The 21,895-nt window shown below is 33.6% G+C and overlaps 2 protein-coding genes across 2 annotated transcripts; one reads left to right on the forward strand and one right to left on the reverse strand.

Moving 5' to 3' along the window:
- Positions 1-4,318: 4,318 nt before the first annotated feature.
- On the forward strand, positions 4,319-7,729 carry LOC130237073 (uncharacterized). The gene is made up of 2 exons (XM_056467882.1): positions 4,319-4,352; positions 5,623-7,729. The coding sequence occupies exon 2, from the start codon at positions 5,635-5,637 to the stop codon at positions 7,435-7,437; it is 1,803 nt and encodes a 600-aa protein (XP_056323857.1). The 5' UTR covers positions 4,319-4,352; positions 5,623-5,634; the 3' UTR covers positions 7,438-7,729.
- An 8,127-nt stretch (positions 7,730-15,856) lies between these two features.
- Positions 15,857-20,940, reverse strand: ccl20a.4 (chemokine (C-C motif) ligand 20a, duplicate 4). Its single transcript, XM_056467893.1, has 4 exons — positions 20,690-20,940; positions 18,242-18,350; positions 16,195-16,272; positions 15,857-16,066 (listed from the first exon to the last, which is right to left on the reverse strand). The coding sequence occupies exons 1-4, from the start codon at positions 20,763-20,765 to the stop codon at positions 16,045-16,047; spliced, it is 285 nt and encodes a 94-aa protein (XP_056323868.1). The 5' UTR covers positions 20,766-20,940; the 3' UTR covers positions 15,857-16,044.
- Between the last annotated feature and the right edge of the window lie 955 nt (positions 20,941-21,895).

A 21,895-nucleotide genomic window follows, 5' to 3' on the forward strand; every position in this document is an offset into this window, starting at 1 on the left:
CTTTTGAAATTTAAGAAATTTTAAGAGTTTAACACCCTGTGGATATCCTGTAAATGAATTGCAGTGATGTGACCTATCATTGTAAAATAAAAAAAATTGATTTTTTATCAGCTGAGAATTAAACAATTTATAATGTGAGAAATTACACTTAAAAAAATATTGTGTTTATACAGTAAGTTGATTCTCTGTACTCATACAACTTTATTAGTACAAAATTATGATAATCACGTCAGAATAAGAAAAATGATGCAAGTCCGCAGCTCACTGCAAAAAATGGAAAAGCTTCAACTCATCAAGAAACATTCAGCAACATTGCAGGCATGCCAACAGGCATGGCTGCTTATTGGTGGATTTCTACAAGAGTTCACTAGATAAAAATGATGACTATAACATCAATATGCTGTGCTGATTAGAAATGATTGACACTTCAAATGAGGATGATAATATTCACCAGTACAAATGTACACTCACTGGTCACTTTATTAGGTACACCTTACTAGTACCTAGTAGAAATCGAGACTCATCAGACCAGGTAATGTTTTACCAACCTTCTACTATCCAATTTTGGTGAGCCTGTGTTAACTGTAGCCTCAGTTTCCTGTTCTTAGCAGACAGGATTGGCACCCGGTGTGATCTTCTGCTGCTGTAGCCCATCAACTCAAGGTTGGATGTGTTGTGCATTCAGAGATGCTCTTCTGCATACCTCAGTTATAATGAGTGGCTATTTGAGTTACTGTTGCCTTTCTATCAGCTTGAACTAGTCTGGCCATCCTCCTCTGACCTCTGGCATCAACAAGTCATTTGCGCCCACAGAACTGGATAATTTCTCTTTTTTGGACTATTCTCTGTAAACCCTAGATCTGGTTGTGAGTAAAAATCCCAGTAGATCACCAATGTCTGAAATACTCAGACCAGCCCATCTGGCACTAGCAACCATGCCACATTCAAAGTCACTTAAATATATAAGTTGGACAGGTGTACCTAATAAAGTGGCCAGTGTATGTATATTGCCAATTTCTCAGAGTTAAAATTTGTTTCCTGCTGAAAAACCACTATATGCTCTAGCCAAAACTATGCACTGGGAGTGGGATGAAGAATCAGTTTGTAATGAAGGGAATAGTCTGCCTTATCTCTCACTTTACTGGTTCTTTTCCAGTGTTTTTATGAACCAGACTGTAATGATGCAAACAATGTTCCCCCTGCTTGGAATAAATTGGTTTGATGCTTTTCTACAGCTCCTCAATAAAGAAGGTAAAGCCTGTGCTTGGCTTTAAATCAAGAAGACCTTCAAAGACAGGAAAGAAATCTTCAAGAACTCAAGGGGGGATTTTACAAGAATTCTCAAAGTGAACATCATAATGGCTATGACACCTTTCAATATGCTGTGGTATTTGACGGATAATGTTGATAATTAACAGTACAATTAACAGTTTGTTGATTGTGCCTGGAGTACAGATCTGTTTTTTTAAGGGCAAATGGTATGATAACAAATTGGTGGAATCTGATCCCTAGAAGAGGGATTAAAAACTCACACACACACACACACACAAACACAAAAAAACAGGCTATGACAAATCATAGTTGTCGGAAACAATCTGAGTAAGAACCTTACAGTGTTAATTTAACACTTTTAAAGGTATGTAACATACAGTCCGGAGGTAAAATTTCGTTGTGACCCCTAAAAGGATCTGGTTTTGTTCTACGTGAGTTTATGACCCCTGGTTTCAGCAAGTGTGCAGGTAAAAGTCACTCTGTGACATCTTATCTACCAAGATGCTGGCCAGACCTAGAGTTGTCCTGTCTTCAAAGACATTTCAAAGAAAAAAAACCCTCTATCCTGACACACACACATGAACACACGCACTTTTGAAATGGACTCAGAAATCTCAAAATTTAACCCAAAAGTAAGGCCCAATCCCAATTCTACCCCTTAGCCCTTACCCCTACCCCTCGTTCTGCGTGTGCACGCCAAGGGGGTAGGGGTGTCCCAATTCTCTTTAGCTTGAAGGCATAGGGCTAAGGGGAAGGGGTGAACAGCCCTTCGAATGAAGATTTTTCAGGGCCACACTCGAAACCAAGGGGTACGAAAATTTCCCAGAATACTCCAGCCACAGCATTGCTGAACCCGGAAGTAAGGAGAGCCACAAATTAATATTTTTTGTCATTATTACGAATTTTTACTAAAAACAAACACGTTTTAATACATTCATAACCGCGTTCATGTTTTACCGTCATGCTTTAAAAAAAAAAAGAAAACGCTTAAAAAAAAAACCCTGCTAAATTTTGTGATCTATAATCCCTAATAAAGCTCCTGTAAAGCAGTCCTACAACGTTCTGACACTCGATGACACTCAAATACCATGTCAGTAATGTCTGGTGGCTGAGAATGAGCTTTTTACAGTGTCTGCTATAATGTTTATGTTGTTTTTTAGTGTGTTTACATAGATAAGTATGGCCACTGTGTAAATACACAGTCCATTATGATCTTATTGCCACATTAGATCGTTATGAAAACATGATATATGCCTTCAGTAATTTTCTGAAGATAAATACCAAAAAAAAAAAAAAAAAAAAAAAAAAAAAAAAAAAAAAAAAAAAAAAAAAAAAAAAAAAAAAAAAAAAAAAAAAAAAAAAAAAAAAAAAATCGCACAACTGGAATCACTTCAGCAGTCATGATCGTCTGATCTCATTTGAAAACGCACTGTATTTCTTCTCATTTTAGTATAAGAAAGTAAGTGCACACTGCTGAACTACCAGAGTATGTCAGAAGAGGTTCTAACGGTCCTAGATTAAACATTACAGACATTGACAACTGTTCTTTCAAATTGTTATACAGAAACATTAACAATGGAGACATTTAAGGGATTTCACTCAAAAATGAAACATTCCTCATCATTCTATCAATTCACCCTGTTATGATCCCAATGAACAATAAAAACATGATACACAGGGGAAATGAAACTAAAGGTTATGGCTGTCATAACCATGATGACTTTAGCAGTTTTTATAAATCCTGAATGTCCTGTTCAGAAGAGCTCATCATCAAGTCTTTCTTCAACCCCAACGTCTGTTATCGCCAAGCCTACTAAAGTAACTTAAAAAAAAGTACTGTAAGCTTTATCTGTAGATAGTTACAGTGGGAAAACATTCTTAAAAAGTCTGCCACTCTGAAGTTGCTAAAAATGTATTTGTAAATCAAATATTATGACCCGAATATAGCCTCATACCTGTCTATTAGCTTACATACACAACCGCTTAGAATGCTATCACTCAATTGAAGTTGTTATCAGCTAGCAGTAGGCACAGAAGGCTGTTATCATCCATCCACATAGTTAATCAGCTATACTAATAGAGAAGACTCCAGATCCAGATCTGTTTTTACATTATTGTGACGGTTGGGCTGGGGTAGACGTTAATAAAATACAGTTAATTGGAAATTTAATAAATAATAGAAATTTTTATCATGGTTAATCAGCTATACTAATAGAGAAGACCGCAGATCCAGATCTGTTTTTACATTACTGTAACAGTTGTGTTTGGGGTTGGGGTAGGGGTAGACGTTAATAAAATACAATTAATGGGAAATTTAATAAATAATAAAAATATTTATCATGGGTAAACAGCTATACTAATAGAGAAGACCCAGATCCTGTTTTTACATTACTGTGACAGTTGGGTTTGGGGTTGGGGTAGACGTTACTGAATTACAATTAATGGGAAATTTTATAAATAATATAAATAATTCTCATTAACTTCCAGCTGCAGCTGTAATCTATAACTGATTATTCATGTGGATGGATGAGAACAGCCTTCTGAGACAACCAGTATGCACAGAAGGCCCCTACTGGCCCATATCTATCAGCTGGAAACCACTAATAAAGCCTATTCAATCGAATGATAACATGTGAATCGGCTGACAAACACAAAAATATTGGTTTATTTTAACTCAAATTCTGTTACAATTTGTATAAATCTAACCACTGTTTTAAAAAAATTGTGTAAAAATAAATAAATAAATAAAATAAATAAATAAATAAATAAATAAATCAACGCAACAAGTGGGTTTGTCCAAATTTTATATAAATATGTGTGTCAAAAATAACCCAGCATTTATAATGGACTAGAGCCAATAAATGGTTTATAATGGTATAATAATATAGTTTAATGCACAAACAGTATTCTGTGACTAGAAAAACTCATTTAACAGCACTTAGTCTAGAAGTTATTTTTCTAGTAGTTATTATTTGTAGACACACCCAGTGTGTGAAGTTCAGCCTCCTTCATACTGTATAAATAAACACCCTCAATATGTCAAGGATGCAGGCTCTTCCACTGAAGACCTTCAATCTGAGGTAGGTTGACTTTACATTTACAAATTTTTTGAGAGTTTAAATGCATTCAGATTACAATTTGTCAATTATATTTAATGAAAATTTAAAACATATTTCATACATATTCAATTTCAATGTGTTTCTGACATTTAAAATTGACCTAATTAAAATAAGAGGTAATGTCAGGATTTTATTTATGTATTATTAGTACTTTTAAAAATCTCTTCTTAATGTGATATAACTGGTCCTTCAAACCATTGATCTGTTTTTATGAATGTACCCTTATATGCCACATAGTATTAACGCTTGTGCATACATTTTATATAAGTAAAAAAGAATCCGATCCTTAAAGTTTTTCTGTGCCTAAAACATCATAAATAGTAATAGTTTAAACTTCTTCTGTTCCACAGATTCCTTTACAAGCATCAGTCCTAAAAAAACAATCAAAAGTTGCATAATGCCATTTCGTTTATTAAAAAATCTGTTTATTTTACAAATACTGGATGCAAAGCAAAATTTTATTTTTAGTCTTCAATAATTAAATATTTCAATCTTCAGAAACATCATTAGTAACATTATCAGCAGTCACAATAAACTGTCCACGTGAAAGTATCAGTATACAGTTAAAGTCAGAATTATAAATATTTCCCAAACTATGTTTACCAGAGTAAGGACATTTTCACAGTATGTCTGATAGTATTTTTTCTTCTGCAGAAAGTCTTATTTGTTTTATTTCAGCTAGAATAAAATAAGTTTTTAATTTTTAAAATATCATTTAAAGGTCAAAGTTATTAGCCCCTTTAAGCTATATATTTTTTCGATTGTGTACAGAACCAATCATCATTGACAATAACTTGCCTAATTACCCTATCTTGCCTAGTTAATCTAATTAACATAATTAAATGTCACTTTAAGCTGTGTTGAAGTGTCTTGAAAAATATCTAGTAAAATATTATGTACTGTCATCATGGCAAAGATCAAATAAATCAGTTATTAAAACTATTATGTTTAGAAATGCGTTGAAAAAAAATCTGCTCGCCGGTAAACAGAAATTGGGGGAAAAATAAACAGGGGGGCTAATCATTCAAGGGGGCTAATAATTCTGACTTCAACTGTATATAACACTAAAATGTCCATAAAGATGCAAGAGCTTTCATAATATTGTGTAATGAAATTAAATATCGTAAAATCAGTTTTTAAAACTCAACTTTTTAAATCTCAAATTCACATTTTATCATCATTAAATTGCCATCAGCTCAAATTGTATCTGTGTGATTTGTTTTTCACAAAGGTTTTTTTTGCCATGGCTGCCATGAGACTCTTGCTGCTCTTCTGTCTTGTCTTGGCGAGCGTCTCTTCTGTGAGAAAACTTAACAATATTGACGAACTGAAAAACATCACGTATGCCAAGTCTGCTCCACGTCATGGGCTCCAGCTGCTGTTCTGGTTTGCCCAAAAAGTTCTGAATGTTGACCAGAACAACAATCTCATCCTTGATTCAAATTTTGATCCCACTAGAGACGACTTCGGATTCCACAAGTATGAAAATATCGAGCATATTCTCCCCTCATTGGCTTCATGGGAGAGTTACTATTCAGTCGGCAATTTAAAATCTCCCGCAGCTAATGCATTACCAGCATATGTCCGAAAGTATTACAGAAACACCAATGTGCCTGAAAGAAACATGGACCGACTCATCGTCTCTGTGAAACAAAATAAACCAAACAAGATTCTCAAGGTGTTTATTACGGCTCATAACCTTCACAAGAGTGATTTTAATCCTTCTGACACTTATGAGATTGACCCTGCACTGCTCTTGCAGATCAGAGACCCTCATAACTGCACTCTAGACGAGAACAATAAATATGATATTTACTCAATACCACGTGATACAGAAGACGTAGTCTATAACAGATGTCTTCAGTTTCTGAAAGAGGCAGGATACAGCACCAGTGACTGTAAATACAGTCAGATCAGTCACCGAAAGAAACGCTCACCATATTTGCAATGCAATACATATGAAGGAATCAAGCTAGACATAAAAGCAACCGCAGAAGGTACCACAAAACTCATATGGGAGATTCCTACAAATATAATGGAAAACTCAAAGTATGTGCACATTGAAATTTGCCAGAACATTTATTCCAGTGAAACGAATGAAGTTCATACACATGTCAAGAAACGGTTTAATATTTACGAGTCTTCTGGGGCTTTAGAAACTCCTGTACTTCTGAATAATGGTCTCCAACCTCGATTGCGACTGTACCCATCCCTTTTTGATTTTCAGTTTACCAACCCTTATATCTGGTATGGCCCAGAGTTTAATCAAGCTAACGGATTGTTGCCCACAGTTATAAAGGGGTATGACGCAAGTCTACAGCTCCACGTTATAGACGGAAAAGCCTACGCTCGACTCTACATCAAGAAAACCTTCAGGAACTGGATGTCTGCATTTACTAAATCATGGGTGGGCTTTTACAAGAGTTCACTAGATAACAATGATGACTATTTAGCATACCAATATGCTGACAGGTTTTCAAAGATTGAAAACTACATTGTACACAAATATGATATTTACCAGTACACTTCCAATTTGCCCATTGCTCCAGGACTTCAAATTCGCTTTATGCTGGATAAAAAATACGATAAAGTTTTAGCACAAACTACTCCCTGGGAGGGCGTTGAAACCCTGACAATGTTGCCATCAGATTGCGCCGCAATAAATCCTGATCTTCTGCCTGAACTGTTATCAAATGGTCGCGAGCTATTCTATGGTCCAGGTTTGGATGATGCTGGTCTGCAGCTCTTTAGCAAAGACAGTAAAGCTTGTGCTCGGCTTTTTATCAAGAAGACTTTCGCAAACTGGAAAGACGCCTTCTACTACTCATGGGTGGGGTTTTACACGAGTTCAAAAGATAAAAAGGATGAGTATCAAACATATCAGTATGTCACAAAATTTGAAAAGATAGAGGAAGATGATGAGAGTTATGATGTTTACGAGTACAAATCCAGCCTGGACATTGTTCCAGGAGTGCAAATCCGTTTCATGTTGGACAAAAGTTCTGAAAAAGTATTAGTGCAAACTAAACCATGGAAAAGTGGTTAAAACATGGTTGTAACAATGCTTAAAGCTGGAGAATGTTTCACATTTGACTTCAATTTTTCTGAGAATTTACATATATACATTAACATCAGTTACATCTGTTAAGAATGATAATTCATACATTGTTCAGAACATGTTAATCACAGATCACTGAAATACTTGTCATTAACATTACAACTATTTCAGATAGAAAAGATCAGTTTTGATAACCTACTAATTTCAATTTCATTATAAAATATACTGTTTGTTGTATACTTCTTGTTGTATAACTTCTATTAAAATGCATCAGATGAAAGTCGTGTCATCTCTTGATATTAAACTGAACAAGCTAATTAAAACTGAATAACCAGCCTGATCTCACGAGAAAACGTAAGTATTTTACGTTTTGACAGTTTAGTGGCTAATTTGTACGAATTAATGGTAAGTTAAATGGTAAGATTTTAAAAAGGAGGCGTGGCACCTAACCCCGCCCCTAAACCCAACCCAACGCAAATCGTAATTGTACGAATTAGATCGTACGAATTCGTACGAATTAGCCACTAAAAAAAAAAGTTACGAATTGCCGTGAGATTGTGTTGGAATAACCGTAGTCTACTTTCTCTACCATAAACTTACAGTAATAAACTGTACTGTTAAAATAAGGGATTGTTTTATACTGACCTTATTACTTTATACTGAGGTGTTTTAACTCTTTTGTGAATTTAGTTTTTTGTTGTGTTTGAAAGTTGAGTGAAATTAAATGAAATCTAAATGATTGATTTATTTAGGTGAATACTGTCTAAATTATATTAAAATTATTTTGTTGTTATTATTATTATTGTTATTATATACCTGACAGATATCTATTAAATAATAGTATTTTTAACAAAACCCCAACCAGCTGCTTACCAGCCAGTTTACTGGCTTTGGTTATGTTTAGTTTAACCCATGAAGTTAAGTTCATGGCTTAAGTTAAGTTAAACCATGAAATAAGTAATGAGCTGTTCCCTATTTTAACTAAAAAGCACAGCTTCTTAAAATGATCAAAAATGAAGAATGTGCTACTGCCAATAACAATAACAGTTACAAATATCATTATATTGTGCATTTTAGTGGTAACATCAGCACAAACACCTTTTAGGAGGATACATCTGTTTCCTGACTTCCTTGACAAAAATTATAATAATGCATTTAAGCCCACAATAGTACAAAAAGAGCCCTAGAAAACTCAACAGAAAATCTGATTGACGAATTACATAAAATTTTAACAATCTACTGCATTGTGTCGAAATAAGTATTGCTTTGCTATTATTTTAATAATTATTAACAGATTTGAAAGAGTCGAGTTTTCTTATACAAGTGACATGCTTTGATAAGAAATAAAATAAAAAGATTATAAATCAATGTTCCGAGATCCTTAATTTGCACAGTGATGAAACAAAATAAATACTATTAAAAAGTTAATTTGGAGGAAAAATGCATCAAAATAAATATCAGATTTTTGACTAAATTACTACAAATGTTTTGTGAAGCAGTGTTTTAAAAAGGTCTTAAAGGTTATTTTGCTCTTTTATAAAGTTTTGATTCTGTTTTTTGAATAGAACTTATATAGAACATGCTTGGTGGTTTAAAAACCGTATTTTTTTTTTTTTTTTTACATAATTTACATTGGTACAATATCTTTCTCTACAGCCTAGCACAAGGGCTCAGCTTGTTCTGGGTTTGATTAAGGCCTGCCTTCCAAACAAAAAAAAAAGTGCGAGGACTGGTTAGCTGTCTTAGCACATTGTTATTGGTTAATTGGTAATAATAAATATTTGATTCAGCCACCTGTAAACAGAAACTTGGAATGTTTGAACTCCCTCTGAGCTCTTCTGACTGGTCCACTGCTTTGGAACTGACAGTGATAGCCAGTAAAAGTTGAAGTTCTTTCAACTTGACATGGCATCTAAAAACACAGCACTTACGTGCACAGCATAACAAAAGATGCAAGACAAAAAATACCCTTGGTTTCAGACAATTTCAATACTGCCACACCCCTCAGCTAAAAAGCAGCAGAGACACTGCAGGTTTAATAGGAGACAGATAAGCAGCAGAGCCACTGCAGGTTTAATAGGATACAGACAAGCAGCAGACAGATTGCAGGTTTAATAGGATACAGACAAGCAGCAGAGAGATTGCAAGTTTAATAGGAGCTTGAGAAGGACAAGCACATATAGGGCCCTATCAAACACCCAGCGCAATAAGGCGCAAGACGTGTTACCATGACATGTTGCTATTTTCAGACCAATGCAATCCTAATTTTCCTGTTTTCTGCCTCATTGTTTAAATAGCAAATCCATTTGTGCCACTTTGTGGGTCTTCTGGTCTACAAAAGAGGTGTGTTAAGGTGGATTGTTGGCGCGTTGCTATTTTGAGGAACTAAAATAGACTGTTCAATAGACCAGCTGAAAGCAGGTCTAAAGTCCTGCGCAGAGCACATTAGTTGTGCGCCTCGCTTACACATTGCTTAAAACATGCAGGATGTACAGCAATACACAAATATCTTTACAAATGAAAAAAAAATACTTTTAAAAATATTAATTTCTACATAAAAACCACTGCCTTCATATCCTCTTCATCTAGGGGGGCTTTTTTCAGTTTATTCATGACAATTAGCTTTGGTATAATGTTATTATTAGTAGTACTATTATTTATTATGCATATTTATTTTTGTTTTGTTAAAAACAAGCTTAGATTTGTCCATCTGTCAGTTTTTGTACCATATGGGGCATCGCGTGTATTTGGATATAACTCAGTTTTTTGACAACACTTCATTATTATTGTTCATTTATTATTTGCTGGAAATTAGAACTGAATTTAGAAATAGTTTTGAATTAAATCTTTGCGCTTAACAAACTAAATTAAATATGTAGGCTAATAGATGTCTGTGCATCCAACACGTTTCTTTATCCACGAAAGAGAGAAAGTGAAAGTAAAGGCAGATTGGAGGGGGTTCATTCTCTCATTGCAGATGCTCTGTTTAACTTTTCTCACTAGTGAAGGGTTCAGTTTTTCCACTTACAAAGACTGTCATGCAAATAGCAAATGCTCCATGGCAAAACGCAAATGACTCTTCAAGGGAATAGGAGATGAGACTCTGATTGTTTTATTCTCAAAACACACCCATACTCATTAAGAGAATAAGCACAACCCTGTTAAACCATGCGCCGCGGCACAGAGCGTATTTTTTCACCCTTAAAATAGCAAAAGTGGATTTGAACACGCCCTTAATGCTTTTGCGCTTCAGACTTTGCACCTAGATCATTAAAATAGAGCCCTTAATGTCAAAGGCTGTGTCCAAAATATCATACTTCCTTAGTATATGAAAACAGTGAGCCGAGTAGTATATCCGAATTTATAATATGCAAAAAACAGTAGGCAAGAATTACCAGGACGACCTACTACTTCCAGGGAGATTTTGTAGTGTAATCCAATGAATGCTACACCATCTCATGATGCCATGCAGAGAATTCATGAATTCATGTATTAATGACAAATGGCAGATATAGTACATCTGAATTCCATTCTTACTATTCACATTCATACTACATAGAACATACCTTTCAAATGGCTGTGTAGTAAATTCAAATTCAACTGTAGTACCTACTCAAGTAGTAGGCGATTTCGGACACAGCTAAAGATCAAATCTGTTCACAGACATCTAACCCAGCAAAAACTCTAGATCAGAGGTGACAACCCTGCTCCTGGAGATCTACCGTCCTGTGGATTTCAGTTGCAAGTTGCAACCCATATCAAACACACTTGCCTGTAATTATCCAGTGCTGTTCAGGTCCTAATTAAGGTGTGTTTGATCAGGGTTGGAGCTGAACTCTACAGGAAGGTGGATCTCCATGAGCAGGGTTGAGTCCCCCTGTTCTAGATCAAGCTGTCATGATCCTTGAGAAGTGCTCCATGTCTTACTATATTAAAAAAGGTTATGTTTAATCTCTCACTCCAGTGGAGCTTTTTCTCCGGCAGAGGTGAGATTTCTGTTATGAGCATTTTCACTGATACAATGTTTGTTTTAAGAAGCAGGCATTTGACTACATGTGTGTTCAAGCCAAACAAAACATTTATGGTTTGTAAAATACTCACTGATGCCTATGGAGATGGTAATGACAATCCTTTTACACATAATCTGACAAAGTTCTTCACAACAGACACACACTCTTTGCTTAATTTACTCTTCCCCCATTTAAACAGCCACTTTCATGTGTTTCGTGAATAGTTGATGAGTGTTCGTGTTGTATATCCAGCAGCTATGATCTCAGCCCATCAACCATGCCATCAAAGAACAACAAACATGACTGTTATTAAGATGTTTAAACAATAAAATACACATTTCACATATTTGGGGATCAGGGTGTTAAATATTTAAAAATATAATCCATTTGAGCAGAGAATATTTGTCAAGATGATCGTACAGGACCTTTGCATGCACAGATGACGTTAATGTTGTTTTACTCCAACCATTGGAACTTCTATTTCTATTTACAGTCAATCAGAAAAACAATGCTTGTAGCCCCTTCTAGTTCTTGAAAAATAAATTAATTAATTAAAAAAAAAAAAAACCTTTTAGGTATTTTTAAGGCCATGACAAGCCAAGCCGATGCCAAACAACTGGCACCAAGGAAACCCTACTGTGTTGTCGACTTGCATTGGAACACCTACATCACTTCACTATGTCACACCCGCGCTCTTATATGTTGTTGAGTAAACAGTGGCAAACTCTGGCTACAATTCACACAGACTCCTCAAAATTAAACAACAGAAGACGAGAAAAAACTATTTAGAAACTCACGAGTTCCAATTTCCGCTGACATTCAGAAAACAAAGAGAATTTGGCATGAATTCATTCTTCCTTGTACTGTACTGATGGTTCAGGCTGCTGGTGGTGTAATGGTGTAGAGGAATATTTTACTGTTGCCATCTTGTGCCCCATCTTTCAGCAGAACAACACACCATGTCACAAAGCTCAAATGATCTCACATTAGTGGTTTCATGAACATGAGTTTCAAGCACCCTGCCGAATCAATGCCACAAATAATTAAGGTTGTTCTGGACGTATTAGTGCAGGCGTATACATAATAAATGAGTGGTAAATGCACTGTATGTTTTCTCTTTCTGAAGAAAACGCGTCAGGTTGTTAATAACAGAATATTCTTAATTATAGTGTGAGGTCTTCACAGCTTCTGTGCAAGCCCAGCATCATGCATGGGGTCATTATTACCCTGTCAGATTTATTAAGGGATAAAGACCTGCTTACTGGACAAATGCCTTAGAGATCAATCAGTGCTGAGGATTTCTATAAACTTTATAACGTTCCTCTTTAATAATAATAAGGATGTTGGATATTTTTTATGAAACTGCTGATATCAGGTTGGATGTGTCATTTTCAGGGTCATGTTCAATCTCATCTTATGTAACTTCTGGGGAACGGCCAGTTATATTTGTTCTCCCATGTTCTCTTGTTGACATTAAAACAATGACAAAAACAGCTGTTGCAGAACCTTTGCTCACAGATTTACTGTTTCAGAATGTCAATGAACAATAATAGCATGATAAACCGGTGGAAATGAAATTAAAGGTTAAAGCTGTCCACGAAAATGATGACTTACGCAGTTTTCTTGAATCCTGAATGCCCAGAGTTCAGGATAATGAGTTCATCATCAAGCCTTATCTTCCCACCTTCTGTTATTGTCTACAAGATTTCAAGCTTTATCTTAAATATGTTAACAGTGCACAAGTGTGTGGGGCTGAAGTTGCATTTACTTTAGAATGCATTAAATTGGTAAATAAAACTTTGATAATGCACACAATCATAATACAATGCAGGTGACATGGTGGCTTAGTGGTTAGCACTGTCGCCTCACAGCAAGAAGGTCACCGGTTCGAGCCCCGGCTGTGCCAGTTGGCGTTTAAGCGTGGAGTTTGCATGTTCTCCCTGTGTTGGTGTGAGTTTACTCCATGTGCTTCGGTTTCCACCACAGTCCAAAGACTAGCGCCATAGGTGAATTGAATAAACTAAAATGGCATGTGTGTAAATGAGTGTGTATGGATGTTTCCCCGTGCTGGGTTAAACATGTGCTGTGTTTAAAACATATGCTGGATAAGTTGGTGGTTCATTCTGCTGTGACGACCCCTGATGAACAAAGAGAAAAAGCCGAAGGAAAATGAATGAATAATGCAATGCAACAAAATATTATGACTGAATACATCTAAAGCCCTTACATCTAATTATTTAAATAATGAGATGAATGAATTTCTAATATATTAATTCAAATGGCTTCAATTTAGAGCTTTTTTGCAGAAATACTTCTACAAATATTTACAGTCAGTGAAGGACTAGTGAAAAGGACCAGGAAATCACAACAATGCTTAAGCATTGTGCTGAAAATGATCTTTGTTTATACAGATTACAGTCTGATTGCACTGTGTTGTGTGTACATATATACATGTAAATATACAGATATTTATTCTTTTACATTTTATTATTCTGATTGGCTGGAGGCTATGTAAAAAAGACCATTAATCAAAATGCATATGACTGTCCATTCCCAAATTTTACATATCTGATAGGTGAGATTGAACATGACCTGAAGAGTGACATCCAAACTGAAGAGATGTTGTCAGTAGTTTCATAAAAACATCCAACATCCTTGTTATTATTAAAGAGGAACTATTGTTCCTCTTTTATAAAAAACAAGGAACAGTATGTGAACAGTATTACCCTGTCAGATTTATTAAGCGACACAATGACCCCATGCATGATGCTGAGCCTGTACAGAAGCTGTGAAGCCCTCGCACTGAACTCTGTGTAAGAATATTCTGTTATTAACGATCTGACACATTTCCTTCAGAAAGGGAAACATGCAGTAGATTCACTACAAATAATGTACACCTTACTTGATTTACCACATTAAAACCTTCACAACTGCCTTAATCCTTTGTGACATTAATTCAATAAAGATTTTAAGATTTAGGCTTTTTAGATTTTTAGATATTGACATGATTATGACTCAGTAACTGCAGATTTGTCAAGTGCACATCCATGATATAAATCTTTTATTCCTCCGCATCATATCTCGGTTGGACTGAGATGTGGTGAACATGGCAGACATTTAAGTATTGAATTCATGGTGTAAAGACCCCAATGTCTATTTGAGGGTCGATATGTACATATAACCTGTATATTTCATGACTTATTGTTAACCTAATAAAATTAAAAAGTAAAAACTCAGAACTGGACAAAGAAACAGTACTTCAAATTAAAGGGGTATTCACTGGATTAAATACTACAATACTACAAAGATTAAGTAATAATAATAATAAAAAAAAAGTTATATAATGTTTTGGGTGTGTACTGGCTACAGAGAGATGAGCACATACTGCCACCTTCTGTCAACAGTCCCAAACTTAGATCTGCATTTAAAGGAAATGTTGTCAGTGCTCCCAGTGCTGCTTTTAAATTGGTTTCAGACTGCAGTTTGGTGAGTAGTTAATATTGGAAATGCTTTAAATAAAAGGATCTTTATTGGCCTCAGTACAAAAATAAAGAATATTTACCTCCCATGGAAATGTTTTAATCCACAACAGGTTGTTTATAGCTGAAAATGAGCCTTCAGATTGTTTAAATCAGAGGTGTTCAAACTCGGTCCTGGAGGGCCGGTGTCCTGCATAGCTTAGCTCCAACTTCCTTTAACACACTTGCCTGGATGTTTGTAGTGAAACTGGTTCAGGTGTGTTTAATTGGGGTTGGAACTAAAATATGCAGGACACCAGCCCTCCAGGCCCGAGTTTGGACACCACTGCTTTAAATGTTCTTGACCCCATAAAAAAAGGTACTTTAAAGAACTTTTAACTGAAAGGTTTACTTGGTTACACTGTAAAACCCCAAAAGTTAAGGTAACTCAAACCATTTGCAACAACTGCAACAACAACATCCTAATGAGGAGTGTGAACTTAATCCATTTGACTAAACGAGGCAATTTGAGCACAGTAAAATGCAATAAATGAAGAGAACTCAAACCAACTGAGTACTGTACAACCTAATAAGTTAAGGCAACTCAAACTGTTAGGGGAAACTGATTGCTACAACCTTTTGAGTTAAAAAACTAATCTATATGAGTACTGTGAACTTACTCCATTTAAGTTGAAGTAATGAGGTATTTAACTAACACAATACCTTCAACACTGAGTTCAAAACTCTTTTCAAATGAGTTGAATTAACTTTCAGTACATTTTGAGTTAAGTTCACTCATTTCATTTGATAAAGTTGACTGTTGGGTTTTAGTGTACAAAAGCAGTTCTTTAATGGCAACTTTGAAAACATCTAATCTTTATTTTGAAAAGCGTAACATTAATTACTAATTTTGTTGCTAAAACAAAAGAAAGAGACACATTATTGCTGTCAACGCCATTTATTTATATAATAATAATGATACAAATGTGCAGAACTCAAGAATCACGATCAATTCAGCAAATTCAGGGTAAACATTCATTGTTGCTGTCAATACCTTTTCTTAATTTACATAACTATAAAAATCAATTCACTGGTGGTTTATTCTGTTGGATTTAAAGGTGTCCACATTAGGTCGACTTATTTTTCATCCTGCAAAAGACAAAATGCAACTCTTATGAGAGACTTTTCTTAAAAAACATCAGCTCAGTCTTATTAAGCTCTGTATTGAGGATAGGTGTTATGAACGGGTATGTAAGTGTGTGCACTGCTGAACTCACTGGATGTGTGAAATGGCTTTCTGAACCCACAGGTCATCAGGATTAGCACAGATTTGTCTGTTCTTTATTGTAGTAAAACTGTATTAAAGAAAGAGAAGGCTTTAGATTAAATATTACACATACTGTATTACAAATAGTTGATTTGAACTATATATGACAAATCATAATATAAGAGACATTGTTTTTGGCAACAGTTCACCTGGAAATTAAGAGTGTGTTTACATGCACATTGTGAACATTCATTTATTGGAGTAAGGTCATAAATGGATTAAGATAAATTGATTGTCACAGCTTTGTGCTTATGCTAATTTTGGTTTATTAAAGTGCGCATGTGTTCTTACTGTGGATTTGTGTAGTCTAAAAAAGCATACACTCTAAAAAATGCTGGGTTGTTGAAACCCAAAATTGGGTCAAATATGGACAAACCCAACCGTTGGCTTCAGAAGTGTAAATTAAATTAAATAAAAAAAATACCAACTTTAGGTTTGCATGTTTTTGGCCCAAATCTGGGTTACAATAGCCCAGCATTTAGAGTGTACCAAAAGAAATATAGACTATTTCCTGATGCCAAAGAATGATGTCAGCAGTTACAATCAAACTACTACATGGATCATTTATATGAGCAGTAAGTTTTCCTTTCACATTTTGCATAAACCTCTGCTTTTAAATGATTTAAGATGACTACCAACAAAAACAAAATACCTAAGTTAGATAAGAAAAAATGTTTTGACATCGCTACCAGGAAATTAACAGATTTTTAATCTTTAATTACATTAGGCTACTGGGTAATGGACAATGGGTTATTTCAAAGAGTTATTTCAAAGTTAAATTTTTTTCAATGAATGGGTTTTAGGGTATAATATGTACATCATTAAATCATGTAAATGTTTTGAGTTTGAAAGGGATGGATTAACGAGAGGAGGAGCAAACATATTAAGTTATACTAGAACATATACATTAAGGCAACTCAAACCATTTAAGGAAATCGATTGCTACAAACCATTTGAGTTAAAAAACTAATCTTTATGAGTACTGTAAATTTAAGTTGAAGTATCATCAACTACTCTATCTATCTATCTATCTATCTATCTATCTATCTATCTATCTATCTATCTATCTATCTATCTATCTATCTATCTATCTATCTATCTATCTCTCTCTCTCTCTCGCTCTCTCTCTCTCTATATATATATATATATATATATATATATATAGTATTATAGATTATTATAGTATATGTATAGCCAAATAAATATAAATATACATATATTATAATAATCTATAATAAATATACTGTAATGTATAATAGTCACACAGTGTATAATAGGCACACTCTAACATCTTACATAATTACATATACTCTGCATTTTTTTTACAGAATTAGAGAATGTTTGCAAATATATAAAAACATCCTCCACATTTTACTTATGCAAAAAAAACAATTAAAATTTTTTTTTCCTTCTATAATTATTAAGTGCAAGTGATTATATTACAATTACATGTCTATATGTATATACATATATATAGTACACACATATATACACACACATTTACAGTATATATACATACACACATACATATATACACACACATACACATAAATATATACACATATATACATACATACATACATACATACATGTACACACACTTTTTTTTTTTTGGTCTACTAACACAATACACAGAGTCTACATATAAATATGTAAACCATTATCTGAATTGACCAAAAAAAACCTTAAATTTAAAAAAGTAAAAATTACAGAAGAAAAATAAGAGAACAAAATATATACATAAACTCAAATAAAATAGATTACAGAATTTAAGCAAAAATAATACCCCATACCAACCTAGAAGGTATAAATGAGGGGTTACTAGTAATTGGAATTGATAAAGGTAGTGGCTCCACCTTAAAATAAGATTAGATTTGTCTCCAAGTGCAGATAACACTGTTAATAACAGGGCTGTTTCTATAAATTTCTTTTTTCTTTTTTATTGTTCTGTTTTATATGTCAAAGGGAAGTAAGTCTATTCCTCTGTTGTTACTCACATGACAGCCTTGATATTGCAGGTCTTGGTGGTGTCCTGCAATGTGTAGTCCATCAGTCGGTTGAGAGGCAGAGAATGTATTGAATACATGGTACAGCACCTCATGGGACCTTAACACACAGCAGAACAGACTCTTAGTACATCTGACCAACTATCTGAGCAAAAGTTTATTTGTTGAAACAAAGATTTATTCATCCACAAGTCTCCTCAATGGCAGTGTATTCTATGACTGATTTGTGGTTTGTGAGTCCTTGTTCCTCTATTTTAAGCCAAAAGTCTTTAAATCCCCAACTTACACATAACATATAATCATGAATAATTCATTCATTCATTTTCTTTTCGGCTTAGTCCCTTTATTAATCCAGGGTCACCACAGCGGAATGAACTTATCCAGCATATGTTTTACGCAGCGGATGCCCTTCCAGCCGCAACCCATCTCTGGGAAACCCATACACACTCACTCACACTCATACACTATGGACAATTTAGCCTTGCCAATTCACCTGCACCGCATGTCTTTAGACTGTGGGGGAAACCGGAGCACCCGGAGGAAACCAACACGAACGCAGGGAGAACATGCAATCAATCATGAATAATAATAAAGCTCAATCATTTCTCCCTAAAAACAGACAGACAAATAGATGGATGGATGGATGGATTAATTAATTAATTTAATTAATTAACTTTATTTTATATAATTAATTTTATTTTATAAATTACTTTTACTTTAAACAATTATTTAAGTGATTTAATTCTAATTATTAAAATGATTTAATTATTTAAATATTAAACATCATTAAACATTAACCAGGCAGTGTATACTATGACTATTTTTGGGTTTGTGAGTCATTGTTTCTCTGTTTTAGGCCAAACTTTGAATCTCCATAACTTACACATAACATAAAATCATTAATTAAAATAATGCTAAACAATTTCTCCCTAAAAATTAATTAATTAATTAAGATAGATAGATAGACAGACAGACAGACAGACAGACAGACAGACAGATACACACAGAAAGACAAATACTGTATATAGACAAACAGACAAATATATAGACAGACACATATATAGAAAGTCAAACAGACAGAGAGACAGACAGACACATACATAGACAGACAGAAAGGCAGTTAGACAAATATATAGACAGAAAGACAGACAAATATGTAGACAAACAGACAAATATATATACAGACGGACAGATAAACAGACACATATAGACAGACAGACAAACATACATATATATGTGTCTCTCTGTGTATTTGTTTGTTTATATGTCTATAATCAAACAAATATACAGAGAGACACATATATAGACAAATAGACAAATAAATAGGCAAATAGGTTGATAAATTAAATTATTTATTTAACTTTATTTTGTATAATTAATTACATTTAATTAATTTAATTTAAATTATTATTTAAATGATTTAATTGTAATTATTTTAATTATAATTACTTTATTTCATTATAATTATTTTTTTAATGCATTAAATGTTAAACACTATTTTAAAACAATAACCACACCAGAGATTTGTAAGAACGTGCACATAAAAATTTAATTTGTGCTTCTCACAGAATTTCCCAAAACTTTTATAAACAGTTACAATGAAACAGCCAGCAACATGTCGAATTAAACAATAACCATTGAAGAAAAAGTGAAATTGTATTTTCTGGAACACATACTTCAATCCTCCTTGTTTGTTAACATCTTCGAAAACTGATTATAATAATCATTTAATAAACCCAATGTGATGCATATTTACATTATACAATAAATGAAACAGGAAACAAAGAAACAACCAATTAAAAATCTGCACAAAAATCTTAGTGTACTTTTCTATGCTATTGACATCTACTTGTTTGTCCTATTACAGAAATAATTTATATACAACTGATAAACATGCACTGCATATTAAAAATAAAAATTAACAATTAAAAATAAAGAAATCTATAATAGATTCAGTGTAGCTATAATTAAATGCATATTAATAAAGAAAGAATTTAAATGCTTAGATGATGACACTGTAATTTAAAAAAGCTAACAATATTAAGTTTTTTTTTTCTTTATTCCACTACACTGAAAAAAAAAAGATTAATTGGATTTATTGGTTTTAAGGTAATAGTTTGCAATTAATTTATATGGGGTGAATTTAAACAAACATATGAAATGTAGTAATGTTTAGCTTAATTTGTTTGTTTAAACTCAGTAAAATTCAGTACATCCAATGAATAATTTTTTTTCGGTGTACATAAATTCATCATGCTGCTTTGACTCAAGTCATCAAAGGAATTGCAAAATCTCTAATCATCAAGCATGACAGCATTCAACTAGTGATCCAGTTTCTATCTGTTCACAAAGGCCTGTGGTTACATTTCGAGAGCAGCCTTGTGAACTCAAAGAACAGAGAAAACACTTGAGTGTGAGATAAAAGTCAGGTTTACTCACTGCTTTGACTCAGGTTGACACAGACACACAGCAGCAGAAGCAGCGCAGATGACGTCAGGACCAGTTTGCTCATCATGGGACGGAAATAAGACACTTTCGAGTCCAAAAAGACTAATGAAATTGATATAAATATTTAGTATAAAGTTGCACGGACAGCAGCAGTTTTGAGGATGTTGGAGAAGAGGAGTTTGCTCAGTCCACCTTATCTGGCATCCCTAAAAATCGACAATTATATAGCAGTTGTGCGGGGAATTTGCGGACCACATGCCACCGTCACCGAACGTGGAAGACGGGGGGGAAATCACACAGAAATATTACTAGGTCAGGTAGACTTGTGTAAAATATAAGTGGGATATTCCACATCTATAATTATCTTACTACTCTTTGAAGATTTCTATGAATTTCCGACGGGATCAATGTAATTTTTTAAAATAAATAATCAGTGCCATCAATGAAATTAATGGTTTAGACAATAAATATAATCAGCACTCTTAAAAATAAAGCTTCTTTATCATGAAGAATTTAAGGAACTTTTACACAAATGCTTCTTTAATGAGGAAAAAATAAGAATAAAAAAATGTAGTAATAAATCTTTAATAAATGTTCACTGAAAAAATTTTGTTCTTTTTGTAAATATTCACAGAAAAATACTGTTTTTAAAAATAAATCTTCACTGAAAATAAAAATTTTGTTTTAATAACTTCATTGAAAATAAATGTAGTTTTAATAACTCTTCACTGAAAAAAAATTTGTTTTAATAAATCTTCACTGAAAAAAATTGGTTTAATAAATCTTCACTGAAAAAAAATACGGTTCTTTTATAAATTTTTCAATGAAAGATTCTTTGGGGAACAAAATGTGTATTTTTATGGCATCACAGAAAAAAATCTGAGACCTTAAAATATAAAAAAAAAAAAGTAGTTCTTTTGATATTTACTTAAATATGTAGTTCTTTTAATAAACCGTCACTGAAAAAAGTAGCTTTTATAAATCTTCACTGAAAAATATTGTTTTAATAAATCTTGACTGAAAAAAATGTAGTTTTAATAACTCTTCACTGAAAAAAAATGTTTTAATAAATTTTAACTGAATTTTTTTTTTATAAATCTTGACTGAAAAAAATGGTATTAATAAATCTTCACAAAAAAATTTGTTTTTATAAATCTTCACTAAAACAATAAGGTTAACTTGTCATTGAAAGGTTCT

This window comes from Danio aesculapii, chromosome 2 (genome assembly GCF_903798145.1).
Source record: "Danio aesculapii chromosome 2, fDanAes4.1, whole genome shotgun sequence".
NCBI lineage: Eukaryota > Metazoa > Chordata > Actinopteri > Cypriniformes > Danionidae > Danio > Danio aesculapii.